General features: G+C 43.3%; 1 protein-coding gene across 1 annotated transcript in view; it reads left to right on the top strand.

The window, feature by feature from the left end:
- RPAP2 (RNA polymerase II associated protein 2) overlaps positions 1-14,739 on the top strand; it is a 76,598-nt gene that overhangs the window by 29,344 nt on the left and 32,515 nt on the right. Inside the window, exon 11 of the mRNA XM_083157096.1 lies at positions 10,753-10,821. Within this exon, the coding sequence (XP_083013222.1) occupies positions 10,753-10,821 (69 nt within the window). The remainder of the gene's footprint in view (positions 1-10,752; positions 10,822-14,739) is intronic.

Here is a 14,739-nt window from a genome sequence, read left to right as displayed (position 1 = left end):
AGTACGGGGAGAATATACAAACTCCGCCCAGTTAGAGCCCAGAATCGAACCCATGACCTCAGTGCTGTGAGGCAGTAATGCTAACCATTACACCATCCATACTGCCCATTGTATTAAAGATTCTTACAAATTTGCACCCAAAAGAAGTAAAATAACACAACCTATGAGAATCATAGCACACATGGAAAGTGACACTTATCAGGTAAATGTTCAGATGTAGAGAATGGAGTAACAAAATTATCATTACAATGTCAAGTGTTTTAGTAAAGAGAGATCTAGAGATGGATAAATGGTGAAATAGGACCAGTGAGTATTGATAAAGGATGATTAGCGTTATATAGTATGTATACCTAGCATGCACATACATCTCATATTGTATAAGAATAACTGAATCTAAAGGGGCATATCATGGTGGTACGCTCATCTGCTTTTATCCAAAAACAGTTCTCAACTGAACCCCCAAATGTTATGGGAAAGAGACCTAAATAGAACCTTTGATGAGGTAGATTGGGATAAGGTATTTAAGTCCTGCTTCATTATCTCTCGCTGCATAAACCACTCAGAGATGTTTCTTATGCTCATCCATAGAGCCTACTAAACCCCGGACAGGTTGCATAAGATATGGCCGGCAACGTCCAATTTATGCTGGAGAAATTGTGGTCTAATCGGAGATATTCTTCATGTCTTCTGGGCGTGTCCACTCTTGCGGTCTCTCTGGGGAGAGGTATTCCAAATGCTGAGCTCAATTTTAAATCATCCCATCCTCCCTGACCCAGCCATAGCTTTACTTCATTTTTTCCCAGCATATTTTTCGGTAGCAGATAGTTAGTTATATTGTAGGACAGGTCCTTATTGCCACTAAGGCAATTATTGCCAAACTATGGAAATCTAACACAATCCCTCCCATAGGATCCATACGCAATAAAATCCAGTGTGCAACATCTGTTCCCCCTTCCCTTTTTCTCCCTTCTGTACCCCCTTATTATTTGGCTAAAAAATAAAAATCTAATGTTTAAAAAAAAAAAGAATAACAGAATCCGTACCGGAAGGTGCCATTCAGGTCCGCATGGCGTAAAGTCAGGTTATTAGTAAGTGACTTGTAAACTAAAACAAATATGATTAGAGCCCACCTATCAATAATACATTGGAAAAGCTAAATCTATATACCCCCCGCTGCTACAGAACTATCACCTAACAGACCAATACTGATTCAGTGAATGAAAGTAAATACATATCCGCCATTACTTCTGAATAGAACAAATACAAGAACAACCACCCGCCATTGCACCTCACCCTGTCTGACCATCTCCCCAATGTACAGCATGCCTGAAAGCAGTGGTGCTTCCTGCCCAGGGTAAGAGGTCTACAGAGAGACCAGATAAAATTCCCAACCAAGTATAAATTGGGGGAAAAAAGGACACACTGAAAAACCTGAATAAGGTCACAGATTCAAATTTAAACCTAGAAGGCCATGAAGTACTGACTGTTAAGAAATCCGCTAAAAAACATGATCTCTCCCTAACAAATTATAATATATGGGCATCCAGCAGCAGCAGCAGTGTCCTTCCTCCCCAGGCAGCTAGATAAGGCACTACCTCCTCCCTTCCCATGCCTGCAGTGTGATGGCGTCTCGCAGCCCTGTTCAGGCCATACGCACGGAGGTGCAATTGCTGCCCTCAGCCCCTAATGACCAGTTGCTGCCTGTTGCCAAATTGCTGAAAAGGTAGCCTCGCCCAGAGCCCCGGCTCAGTCTCTGTCCCACTACACCTCCATCTCTGTCTGTGCGTCCCGCCATCTGTCGCCAGTCCTCTCTGTCCCTGTCTCCCCGCTGTCCCTGAATTTCTGCGCAATCTATTTGGCATAATGTGATTTTTGGCTCATACTTTGGGGACTAATGTGTAAGGGGTATCATGGGGTCTACTATTGTTGCATAATGTGTATAAGGGGTATATGGTGGTGTACACTACACTCAAGGACATGCCCCATATTTCAAAGGCCACGCCTCTGTGCACGTGCTTAACTATAGCCTTCATTTTTCCATACCCCCACTTCAAAAGGTGACAAAAATGGCTATATTCACCCCTGGAGAAGATAAGATAGATTAGCGACCTCTCTTCCTCTCTCACAGTAGCAAGCAAGGGATCTGAAATCTTGTGACCATTTTGCTGTACCGACACATTCCTTACAGTAGACTCTCTACACAGGGCATCAGTATTTATTCATGTACAATGCAAAATAGTCTTCAGTCAAATGGTACAAAAATACGGATACCCTGTGTGCCCCAAGGTGATGCCTTTTCATTGGTCACACGTGAAAAGTCTCTACTTTGGAATTCGGGATTGAGGCCCAAAGCCTATTGTTGCACCTGGGCCCTCCACTTACTAGTTCCAACTCTGACTCACATTAAAGAGGTGGTTAAGCGATAGGTCCTCTTCAGTGGCATCCGTCCCTGTCATTGGCCTGACCATTGTACTGAGCAGACAATAATGCTGGCACTGCAAAGAGAAACCAATGCAAGAGCCAGGAAAACTTTATTAAATGCTCATGCTTTTTTATTGGTGTCTTTTGCCTGTGCGATGCACACATCGCATAGCACGAAAAGGATATCCTGCACTTTTTGTATTAGATCGCATTGCATCTCATACAAAACGCACACTGCTGTAGCACATTGCATGCGTTTTGAACTGAATGTGATGGGATCTAGTTCAAACCACAATGAGCACATCACTCCGTGTATGGGCACCATAAGATTGTCTGTCTCGGGTTAAACGCTGGACTAGATCAGCTATGACACGCCCAGGAAATGGTGATCTACCTGAAGCATGTATATATGTAGGTAGCCACCCCATTGCCTCCCGCAAATGGTCATTACCTCTTTGCTAATACATTCTCACTGCATCCGACATCTCTAAACAAACGCCACTTGTGCGCAATGTGTCTGTGACGATTGTGTGCAGAGTATTAAGTCCTTCACATGTTCAGGGCAGTATCTTGGACTGAGCACAGGTAGAATGGTACAAATGAACACACCCTCTTCATTTCAAGAGATATCAAAAATCATGCCATATGTTAAACTCTTGAATCTCCCCCATTGGGGACTTTGTAGACACATTGCAGTGTGATTACAACTTATTTGTTTTGTTATTAGTCCTTCAATATTCAGTGCATGGGTAAACAGTTTTTATTCTATTAATTCTTTGTTTAACCTAACTTTAAAAGAGTTTAAATCTGGCTGTACACAAATGAAACCATTTTATCTTCCTTTACCTCACATACGAGAAAACACAAGTGATTTTAACATTAAAAGGCTTCTGTGATGATACGGGTAACCTCTGCCCTCTTCGTGTGTTGGAGACGGAGAGAAATGACAGACTGCTGTCACAGAGTCCAATAGAGGAGACTGAGGAGGGGCCGGTTGGTGCGCTACGGAGCCGCACATTTTACCCTCCACTGAGCCCTTCAGAAACACTTCCAGTTCATCCTGTATGCTGCAGTCTTTTAGTCTGTGCCGTGCAGATGAGAAGAAAGCTCTAAAGAGATCTCCAAAGACGTTTTAGTACAGTTATGGTTCATTCACAGCAAAATCCCACCGAGCCTGTAGGCTTTTGTTTCCAAAACTGAGATGTCACATTATCCCCAAGAGACATCTGTCTGTCAGGCCACTAAGAAGGCTAAAAGGTACATTATTTGCTTCACTTGGGCTATCTAATATAGGAGGAAATGTATCAAACCTTCTAAAGAGATAAGTGGGGAATTCCCATAGCAACGAATCCCATTCTAGTTATTTTATAGTGTACAGAAAAATGATGGTAAGAATCGGATTGGTTGATATTTTGTTAATTTTTCACTTGTACTATTTAGAAAATGTTATAACACTCTACCCATACTACATGCCACGTCTATGCTTTAATATTGTTCTGTGCCTGTAAAACACTTTTGTAATAGGAGTTCAAATGAAACCATATTTGGATTTTAACCTTTTTTTGCTTAAATATTGTACTTGACATAAGAGTACATAGGTGGTTGGACTTTCCCCTGCTATTCCAAATTTGCTGTACTTCTAGTAGGGTCCCATTGCCTATAGGTGAATCTAGAAATATGCTAATGGTTGGTCCCAGACTATACATAATGGATTTGCACGCGGCGAAGCGGCGTGCGCAAAAAGGGGGTGTGGCCTCATTTGAGGGGCATGGCTTAACAGGGCAAGTCACTCCCCCATTTTTTCACCGCTGTGAGGGCATGACCACCCCCCCAGTCCCTTATGTTCCATCTGGTCATATCAATAGTGAGATCTGCTTATGGGAGGACAATTTCTATTTGCCCCCTTACTAAGTTAGTAATGCTGTTTTGTCCCTTTTTGAGGACATAATAGTTAATATTCAGTTACTGTCAATCAAAGATGCCTGTTGTACTTTGATATGCTTTGTAAGGGCATGTTAGTAATACTAACATGCCCTTACAAAGTACAATTGTATGCAAACTTACAGGCATCTTTGATTGACAGTAACTGAATAACTGAACTATTATGTCCTCAAAAAGGGACAAAACGGCATCCAAAAACAGTTTTGTCAAACTGCTGCTGCAATGTCATGTGTACAGTAAAAAAAAAAGGGCTGGGCACACTGCGCAGGGCAAGGCAGACTGAGGAGGGAGACTGAGGCGCCGCCCAAATGACACTGTTACACACCACGCACTTCTCACCGGCGCCCACAGAAGTCAGCTGCTTAGGCAGGAGTCTCAGGAGGAGTCACTCACTGGGACTGGACCGTCGATGATGATCCCCACCACCACGTGACGGTCTCTGCTGCTGTGCTGTGTGACCTAGACCCACTGGCCATGCTGCTGCTGGCTGCTGCACACACACACAGCCACAGCAGCACGTGGAGGAGGAGGGAAGTGACGGAGGGAGCTGCCGCACGGTGCTCTCGCTCCGCAAAATGGGAGGAGCTACGTGCAGTCGAACATGAGCGCAGCCATTCCGTGGCCATCGCAGCGGGGAATCTATATTTACATTTACATAACGGCCGGTGCACCCCCGGACCACCCCTTGGATTCGCCTATGCCATTGCCTACACGTTGACCAGACCTCTGCCAATCACTTCAAGTCAGATGAAACACAGCTGCTGATTGAAGGAACCGTGGATAGATTCCTTATCTCTAAGTGTGTGGTGTAGTTATCCGGTCATTTCCTTGTTGTGTTCTCCAGAACCGTGTGCAGGCTTACGTCATTTAAAAACCAGCAATGCTCAACTGTAATTCTAGTTTGTGAGATCTGGCTAACATACAAACCCATGCAGAGGCTTAGTACATCTATCCTGGGACTGATAATTCCTTCCATCAGTGTCCGTGACCATGCCAACTGTCATTATATTCTATTTGATTTTAAAGTAGACTAAACTTGGTCAAGCAACAAATATGTTCTTGTATTAGTTTGGAAATAAAATAGAAGAATAGGTACACAGTTGAAATTGTGATATGGCACCTCTGTCCAGCCAAGTGCAGGGAAGTCACAAGCTTGTTAAAAACAGAAGTGACACTGGCAGATGCGGTCACTCTGCTCAAGTGAGACAGGACAGTAGAAAGTGTCTGAGCAAAGAAATTGAAAGCAAATATTCTGCTAGAGAAAATGCAAATTCTGCCTGATTGGCTGTGCGAGAGAGTGTACCCTCAGCCAATCAGCACCCGGCCTATCTATTCAAATTTTTTTCTTTACATTTCTCCCCCGCAGGCTCGCTCTCTGTAGCACTGCCCGGATACTGCTGAGTCGGACTGCCCCCCACAGTCCCTTATGTTCTATCTGGTCATATCAATAGTGAGATCTGCTTATGGGACAATTTCTATTTGCCCCCTTACTAAGTTAGTAATGCTGTTTTGTCCCTTTTTGAGGACATAATAGTTAATATTCAGTTACTGTCAATCAAAGATGCCTGTTGTACTTTGATATGCTTTGTAAGGGCATGTTAGTAATACTAACATGCCCTTACAAAGCATATCAAAGTACAATTGTATGCAAACTTACAGGCATCTTTGATTGACAGTAACTGAATAACTGAACTATTATGTCCTCAAAAAGGGACAAAACGGCATCTAAAACAGTTTTGTCAAACTGCTGCTGCAATGTCATGTGTACAGTAAAAAAAAAAAGGGCTGGGCACACTGCGCAGGGCAAGGCAGACTGAGGAGGGAGACTGAGGCGCCACGCAAATGACACTGTTACACACCACGCACTTCTCACCGGCGCCCACAGAAGTCAGCTGCTTATGCAGGAGTCTCAGGAGGAGTCACTCACTGGGACTGGACGGTCGATGATGATCCCCACCGCCACGTGACGGTCTCTACTGCTGTGCTGTGTGACCCAGACCCACTGGCCATGCTGCTGCTGCTGGCTGCTGCACACACACAGCCACAGCAGCATGTGGAGGAGGAGGGAAGTGACGGAGGGAGCTGCCGCCCGGTGCTCTCGCTCCGCAAAATGGGAGGAGCTACGTGCAGTCGGACATGCGCGCAGCCATTCCGTGGCCATCGCAGCGGGGAATCTATATTTACATTTACATAACGGCCGGGCAGTCTAATGGGTGGTCCGTTGCACCCCCGGACCACCCCTTGGATTCGCCTATGCCATTGCCTACACGTTGACCAGACCTCTGCCAATCACTTCAAGTCTGATAAGAAACAGCTGCTGATTGTAGGAACCATGGATATATTCCTTATCTCTAAGTGTGTGGTGTAGTTATCCGGTCATTTCCTTGTTGTGTTCTCCAGAACCGTGTGCAGGCTTACGTCATTTAAAAACCAGCAATGCTCAACTGTAATTCTAGTTTGTGAGATCTGGCTAACATACAAACCCATGCAGAGGCTTAGTACATCTATCCTGGGACTGATAATTCCTTCCATCAGTGTCCGTGACAATGCCAACTGTCATTATATTCTATTTGATTTTAAAGTAGACTAAACTTGGTCAAGCAACAAATATGTTTTTGTTTTAGTTTGGAAATAAAATAGAAGAATAGGTACACAGTTGAAATTGTGATATGGCACCTCTGTCCAGCCAAGTGCAGGGAAGTCACAAGCTTGTTAAAAACAGAAGTGACACTGGCAGATGCGGTCACTCTGCTCAAGTGAGACAGGACAGTAGAAAGTGTCTAAGCAAAGAAATTGAAAGCAAATATTCTGCTAGAGAAAATGCAAATTCTCTGCCTGATTGGCTGTGCGAGAGAGTGTACTCTCAGCCAAGCAGCACCCGGCCTATCTATTCAATTTTTTTCTTTACATTTCTCCCCCCGCAGGCTCGCTCTCTGCAGCACTGCCCGGACACTGCGGAGTCGGACTGCCTGTCCCATTGTGGCGCTACACCGCAGCCCGGACCCCACACTGCCTGCCCTTTCACATAGGTGTGGCACACCCCTACGAATCTGACCAACACATCGCGGGTGCTAAAAAGCACCCGCAATGTCGCTGATGGGTCCGATACAACAGATTGAACCTGCAGCAGGTAAAATCTGTAGAGTACAACCCAATGCACACAGGGCTGCGCATCAGATGGGATGTCAAACACGTCCGATTTGGGACGATTTCTCAGCCCAAATCGGATAAGTGTATGGGTACCTTAAGAGTTCTGGCACTTGGGATATATACACACTCACTCACGTGTACTCATACAGGAGATGTGCAGCGTGAGTGAGTTTTTTTTTTTTTTTTTTTCAAATTGCTATGCTAGAATGCACAAGCATACCTTGCAGAATAAAATATGGCATGATTATATTTCCAGGATAACACTGCAACATAGCATTTCATATGCAGATACAACCATGGTCACATAGAGATCATACAGATGGAGCCGGTCTCATTCAGCATGGGCTGACATTCGCCATGGGCGGACAAGTGGTGTGCCGGGAGCCGCTCTGATTAGAGCGGCTCCATCTGAAGGCATGTGTCATATTATTTTAATCAGCAAGGTCTGCTTGTGAATCTTATATGCATAGTGACACATTTTAAGGGAAAAAGTTGCACACAAAAAACCCCCGAGTCATTCCACGGCTAGAAGTGTTTAACACACAAGGAGCCTAGATATGTGGCCACATCTGTGCCAGTATTTTTTTTTTGAAGTTTAAAAATTGTTATACCGTTAAAGTCAAAGGAGAAACCTTTGGAATGCTTGGTTGTTATGAGTAGGGATTGTTCATCCGCATCCCTCCTCTGCTAAACCAGCTGCAGAAGATACTTGTGTCTGTCGCCTTTGTAAGTAGCATATTAATGGCAATAACCACTGTTGGGAGCTTCCCAATCAATAAGAACATTGACTAATTGCCTAGACATTAATAGACACAAATATCTGCACCTTCCACTGTTGTGTACAAGGACATCGCCTTCAATCAATACTTGCATAGACACGCAGCGTTCTCTGTTCTTCACTCTGGTTTGTTGGTATGTCCCTTGATGAGCTGGACCTGTCTCTTTCAGTTATCCTCAATCCAGCAGATTTACAGCATTATGGCATAAGCGCAGGCTGTCCACATGGTTCCTACAGCAGTATCACAGCACATTGTATCACTCTCACCACAGCAAGCCTCTGCTGAAAGCCTTCACTGTATGCACAGAAGCAGGGCCTAAAGACTCATTTTCTGCATCCAGTAATCTCAGGTGTACTGAATTACTATGAAGACCTGTGCATTTGAATGAGCATTTGCATCAACATACAGTGTATAATATGAAATACCATTCTAGAATTTATTTCATACTAGTTAAAAGTCTGTCAAAATGCCGGATTCTGCAATGTACTTTCACTTTGAGCTGTAACAGTTTTAGGCCCACAAACTCCCCACCAGACCCCCAGTCCCTATCTGCTCCTACCTCCAATCTGCATTCACAGCTTCCTCTCAATATCTAGCAAGTTTGAAACCGGCCAGTGTCCCTGCAAAAGTTGCTTTCAATTTCTGTTATGACCTCTTTTAGCGCACAAAGGAGTAATTTGGTTTATCGAGTGGCCTCTAGTGATCACAGGCAGCACTTCACCTCATAGAGGTGAGGAATAGTTATATTTCTGTTTGATATATTTGCACCCTTGGTGAGTGGGCAGAAATATTGTCATTTACCAATCTATCCGACGGCACTGAAAGAAAGGAATAATCAATTGCGGCTGCACTAACAATTTATTTATTAAGCAACCGCCAGTTCACAGACAGAAACTGAGCCTTTAACAACTTTGAATTCAACTTGAGCACCGTCATGTGTTCATTGCTTAGTTAAAAAGGTGTTTGCATGGGGACCGGTATTGATGCTCAGGCCTTTGCTTACACTTGTGAGCTTCCATTTAGGACTGTGGCCTGATTCTGAGGTGGGCACAAAGTGTCCCAATGGGAATGTTTGCCTAGTTGAGCGACTATTGTAGAACTGTGCAGGCATATGAGTTATACTAAGCAGGCTGCGATCATTTGGAGAATTTCTCACCGTGTGATTGATGGACTAACTATGGGAAGTATTGGGGCGTGGCTAGTCAAATGTGGGTATGTTTCAAGTATTTTGCGAGGGGGGTCGTAGCCAGTGACTGAATTTGTACACAGCTGTAATGGCTCAGCTTGCTTACTTGCGCTGGACGATCTGAGTAACCATAGGAACAAGTCTTTGCAAGGTAAAAACTTTTTTTGCTTAAAATTAGGGTGTGCAGTCCATTGGATATACCGTGACATGGTAGGTGGGCCCACATTTTTGGCCAAAACAATCTGTTTTAATCTATGTTTAATTGTAGAGTTTAATGCAATTGTTGTGATAGCCAGTGTGTTTAGACCAGGGGTGGGGAATAAGCGGCCCTCCCTACAATCCGCTAGGACGCGGAGGGAGAATAGAAGAGTGTGCTAAGTGTAGCGAGGCCCCGTGTTTGAAGCATTGTGAGCGCAGCGAGTCATGCAAGGGGACGCGGTACACTTTACCATAGGCCATGTCGACATTTAGGACAAAAAAAACACGTGAATAGCCAGTCAATCTAATGCCTGTGTTGACCGTCCAACCCAGTCATCCTTAGCCATGTCAGCCTATTTCATGTGCTGACCTAATATGTGTTGACCCATACTCCCAAAATGAAAGAGGCCTTGGTAGCACCCGTGCAATGCCTTTTAGTTTTTACGAAGTGGCTGTCGACCTTTTTTCAAAACTAATTTTTATAAAATATAATTATTTATTAAGTGCCACTGTCTCCACAATTCCAGTAAATGAGGGTGTTGCTAGATTGTAGTGTGTGGATAAATCAATTGTTATGTAACAGTATAACATTAGATGGCAAACATGTAGAAATACATTTTATACCAGCTATTAAATGTAGTATAAAATGACCAATTTTGAATATTCACATATCTAATGTAAAAATGTCCATATCTCAATTTTTTCAGTTTTGATTATCTCAATCTTTTGGAAGCTGTGTTATAGTTTTGTTTTGTTAGTTACTGTCTTTTAGATCTTGTATTTAAAGTTCAGTGGTCATTTAACCTTTTGCAGTCCAACATTTTTTTTTTGCAATTCAAACTGGTCTGGTTTAAATGTTGAAATTTGAATTGTAATTTGTTTATTTTAATCCAATAATGGTCTAAATTGAAAGTTGAACGATGTTAATGTTCTTATTTTAAAGTGGCTCACCATTGGATCTGCTACTAGCGCTAGGGCTGTTCAGCCTGACTAGGTGTTAGACCTGAAAGGGTTAACAGATCTGCGACCTAAAACCTGTTACTCACTATTATTCAATTGTTTATTTTCCTGTTTCAGATTTACAAATAAGAATATTACTCATACAACTCCTGAATGGTCCATAATCTCAATCGTTCTTTTATCTGTGTAAGTATTTTTCTATAGCTAATTAAAAAGGCAATATATTAAGCTTCCACATAAATGTGAGTACTAACCATACAAAATATTCAATGGATTGATTGCTTCCCTCTCTTGTTTTGCAAAGTTACGGCTACCTCTGAGTACCTGTAACATCATACTGTATGTAGTATCCCCTGGTTGCCAAGGGAAGAGTCTCTCTTGTTCTTCCCTTATCGATAAGAAATCTCTCACATGTGTAATAGTCTATTTCAGTGGTAGCCAACCCTAGCCCTCGAGAGCTACCAACAGTGCACATTTTCCAGACAACCTAGCTGCTGCACAGCTGCACTCATTACTCACTGAAACATTTTAAAAGATCCACAGATGGAGCTAATTAGCTCACTTGTGATTCTGTGAGGAGACCTGCAAAACATGCACTGTTGGTAGCTCTCGAGGACCAGGGTTGGCTACCCCAAGTCTATTTCATTCTTATTTCCTACTGGGCCTGAGCAGGTAGGCCACTGCTTCCCCTCATGGCCAATAGTCTGCACCTCATGTCAGTGATATAGTTCCAACATCAGTTGTTAGGATGGTGCAAGAAACATGGTCAAACATTGAAGTGCGCAGTGTGATCGGATTTCTGTGTCAAACGGGCAAATTGGTTACTCATCATCAGCTTGTCGAGGTGTATGGTGGAGACTGGTATAGTGCTTTTCTGACTGGATCCTTCTCATTTTGAATGTCTTTCCTGCAGTTATACAAGGCAGTGCCCGAACCTATGGGGCTCGCTCCTCCTGATGGCGAATTTCGTTGCAGGGGGATGGCGGCAGCCAGGGAGATGGAAGCCTCCCTGCCTGCCCCATAATTTGTGGGGGAAGCTTGAGGTCTTGTTACTTTTCCTATTAAACCACCCTCATACATATATGTACCACTAACATTGGGGCAGATTTATAAAGTGGAAGATAATGCACCAGCCTTTCCACTCCTAAATGTCAATTTACAGACTGGGTTTAAAATGTCAGTTAGGGGCTGCTTGGTTGGTAGATTATCACCGGTCACTTTATCACTTCACCTGACTTATTAAATCTGCCCCATTGTTTCAAAGGCCTAGTAAAGTTACAGTGCCATCTGTCTAAGTAGAATGGATGATATTAATGCAATATAAATTAGACTTGAATGTTATAAATAAAATATTACAGGTTGGTCTGTGTTCTTATAGCTGGTGTATATATGGAAATCTAAACATACCAGTAAGGTCAGTGGTGGCACCTGTGCCGCCGGCACACAAAACGCTTGCATTCACCCCATAGAGTTAAGGAGCAGCATTGCCCTTTTATTGTATAGGATAAAAAATAAAACTCATACAGGTTGCATAAGGTACTTTTTTCATATGCATGTTTAATTATCTTATTGGAATATACTTCCGTCATTTTGACAGAACTAGCAAATGTCTTCTGTTAGTATATTTAATTCCACAGCTTCTCATATCTAGATACCACCAGATCCACGTCATGAATGAAAGTCATTTTGGTACTTGTGAGTTATCCGGGCGCCCGATTTCAAAATCGGGTCGGATCGGGACATCGCATCGCATCGCATGCGACCATCGGATGCGATGCGATGCGATGCGATGCGATGACCCGATTTTTCCATAGGAATCAATGTTAAAATGGACTGAGTCCATTTTAACATGGAATTCAATGGGAAAAAGGGGTCCTTTTCATACCCCTACTATCCAAGTGGGCATGGAGTTGGATATAAACCTGTGGCGAGCGTAGCGAGCCACCGAGCCCGAAGCGTGGCGAGCGTAGCGAGCCCCGCGAGGGGACACGGAATACCGTCCCCTCGCGGGGCTCGCTTCGCTCGCCACGCTTCGGGCTCGGTGGCTCGCTACGCTCGCCACAGGTTTATATCCAACTCCATGCCCACTTGGATAGTAGGGGTATGAAAAGGACCCCTTTTTCCATAGGAATCATTTTAACATTGATTCCTATGGAAAAATCGGGTCATCGCATCCGATGGTCGCATGCGATGCGATGCGATGCGATGCGATATCGCATCGCATCGCATCTGATTGTATGCCTTAACTTAAGGCATACAATCAAAAAATCGGGCGCCCGGATAACTCACAAGTACCGTCATTTTCTCTAAATGTAACCGTATTGCTTTTGCCTCTTGTTGTGGGTTTAGTGAGTCATTTTAGCCTCTAGGGCAAGGAAGTACTTTTGAGACATTCACAGGTCAAGGAACGTTGTGGGCCAACATTGTAGCATCCCCTGCATTGCACTTAATACCTTTTGATATTACTTCAGTCTGACACATTGTTCTATATTCGCCGTCCCAAGGAAGGCTGTACTAGTAGGTATTAGCGTAGGCTTCAACGAGCCCTACATCTGTGTCACTTTGTCAGATACTGCTCAAATGATTCATTAAATCAGAACACAGAAAGTAACTTTACTTGAATGCTTTGGCATCAATTTTTTATGAGCTATAAGAACAAATCTTTTGTCATTTTTATTATATGCTCTCTCGGTTGAATTGGTGATTTGTGAAACAGATCTTATGAATTTTTTAGTCTTCCTTGACTTTTTTCCTTCAAAAATAGTGTATAGTCTGGAAATAAATGTAAACCCCTTTTAGTCCTTTTGACCTGAAGTAGAAATTTTGGTAAGTACAGGTCGGGCATCCCGTATCCGAATTATTCCAAAAACCGTGTTTTTTTTTTAATAATTCAATTTATTTTATTATTTTTCCCCCTCTAACCCTCTTTTAATACTTACCAAGTCCTCCGGCATCCATAGCAGGCCTTCAGCATCCTCTCCGGCGTCTCCAGCGGTCCCAGGAGTGCTTTGCGCGAGTGCGCCGGTGACGTCACTGGCGCGCCTGGGAACTTGCGCAAAGCACTCCTGGGACCGCCGGAGACGGTGCTGGTGGCCTGCCATGGACGCCGGAGGACGCCGAGGGACCATCGGGGACCCACCAGGGGCAGGTAAGTATGGCTAAAAAAAAAAATATTCCACCAAAAACCGGAATATTCCCTTATCCGGAATGCTCGTGGTCCCGAGCATTTTGGATAAGGGATACTCAACCTGTATTTAGTATCCAGGACAAATGATATACAAGGATTTGGAATGATTAAACTGCTCACACAAACTGTGATTTTAAGTGATCAAAGCAGTATGGGGATGGCTGACTGGCGGTGTCTAGGTTGACATGAGCAATATTTGGGGATTGACGTGCTCAGATGTTGACATTGACACCAAAATAATGTGAAAAACTAGCGTTGACCTTTTTCCAGTGTCACCCTTTGTCGACCTTTTGGGGCTGACGAAGATATTTTCAACCTGCTATACCACACCCCAACTGCAGGCGGAGATGTTTACTTATGGCACTGCATCACCTGTATATTTGTGTATGTTTGGTTCTGGCGCATGCATATTACACGCAATAATATGCTCTGTGTTTGGTTTCTTCATTAGCCACTTTGTCTTTTTTCACCTGTCACAGTATTAGAATACATCAGCAGTCTTTGAGATACAAACTAAACACAAGGGACAGGTCTATATCAAATTTTTGTCAAAAAAAGGGAAACAGTAGCAGTACGTGATAATAATGATCAAGTGAATGTTCAAAAGCAATATTTTACTGACATCAAAAAGACATAAACAGATACATAATAAGATAAACAATATCCTGGTTCCACACTTTCAGATATTAATTAAATAGAATCTCATCAATATGAGATGTGTTTGGAATTAAGTTCATACGGGTAACGGTACCACCGCTGGAGGATTAGGCATGGAACTGCATCCAATTAATCCAATAGATCCTATTCTTTTTTTTTTTTTTTTAAATGGCAGGTGGAGTAGGCCACTGGAGGAAGGTATCTGGAGCAGTGTCCCAGAGGATTCAGAGATGTAGAGTCCTCTCTAGTCTTGTGGTATT

The sequence above is a fragment of the Crinia signifera genome, chromosome 8 (assembly GCF_055691185.1).
Source record: "Crinia signifera chromosome 8, ASM5569118v1, whole genome shotgun sequence".
Taxonomy (NCBI): domain Eukaryota; kingdom Metazoa; phylum Chordata; class Amphibia; order Anura; family Myobatrachidae; genus Crinia; species Crinia signifera.
The sequence above is the reverse complement of the archived record's forward strand: the minus strand, read 5'-3'. Positions and strand labels throughout refer to the sequence as shown.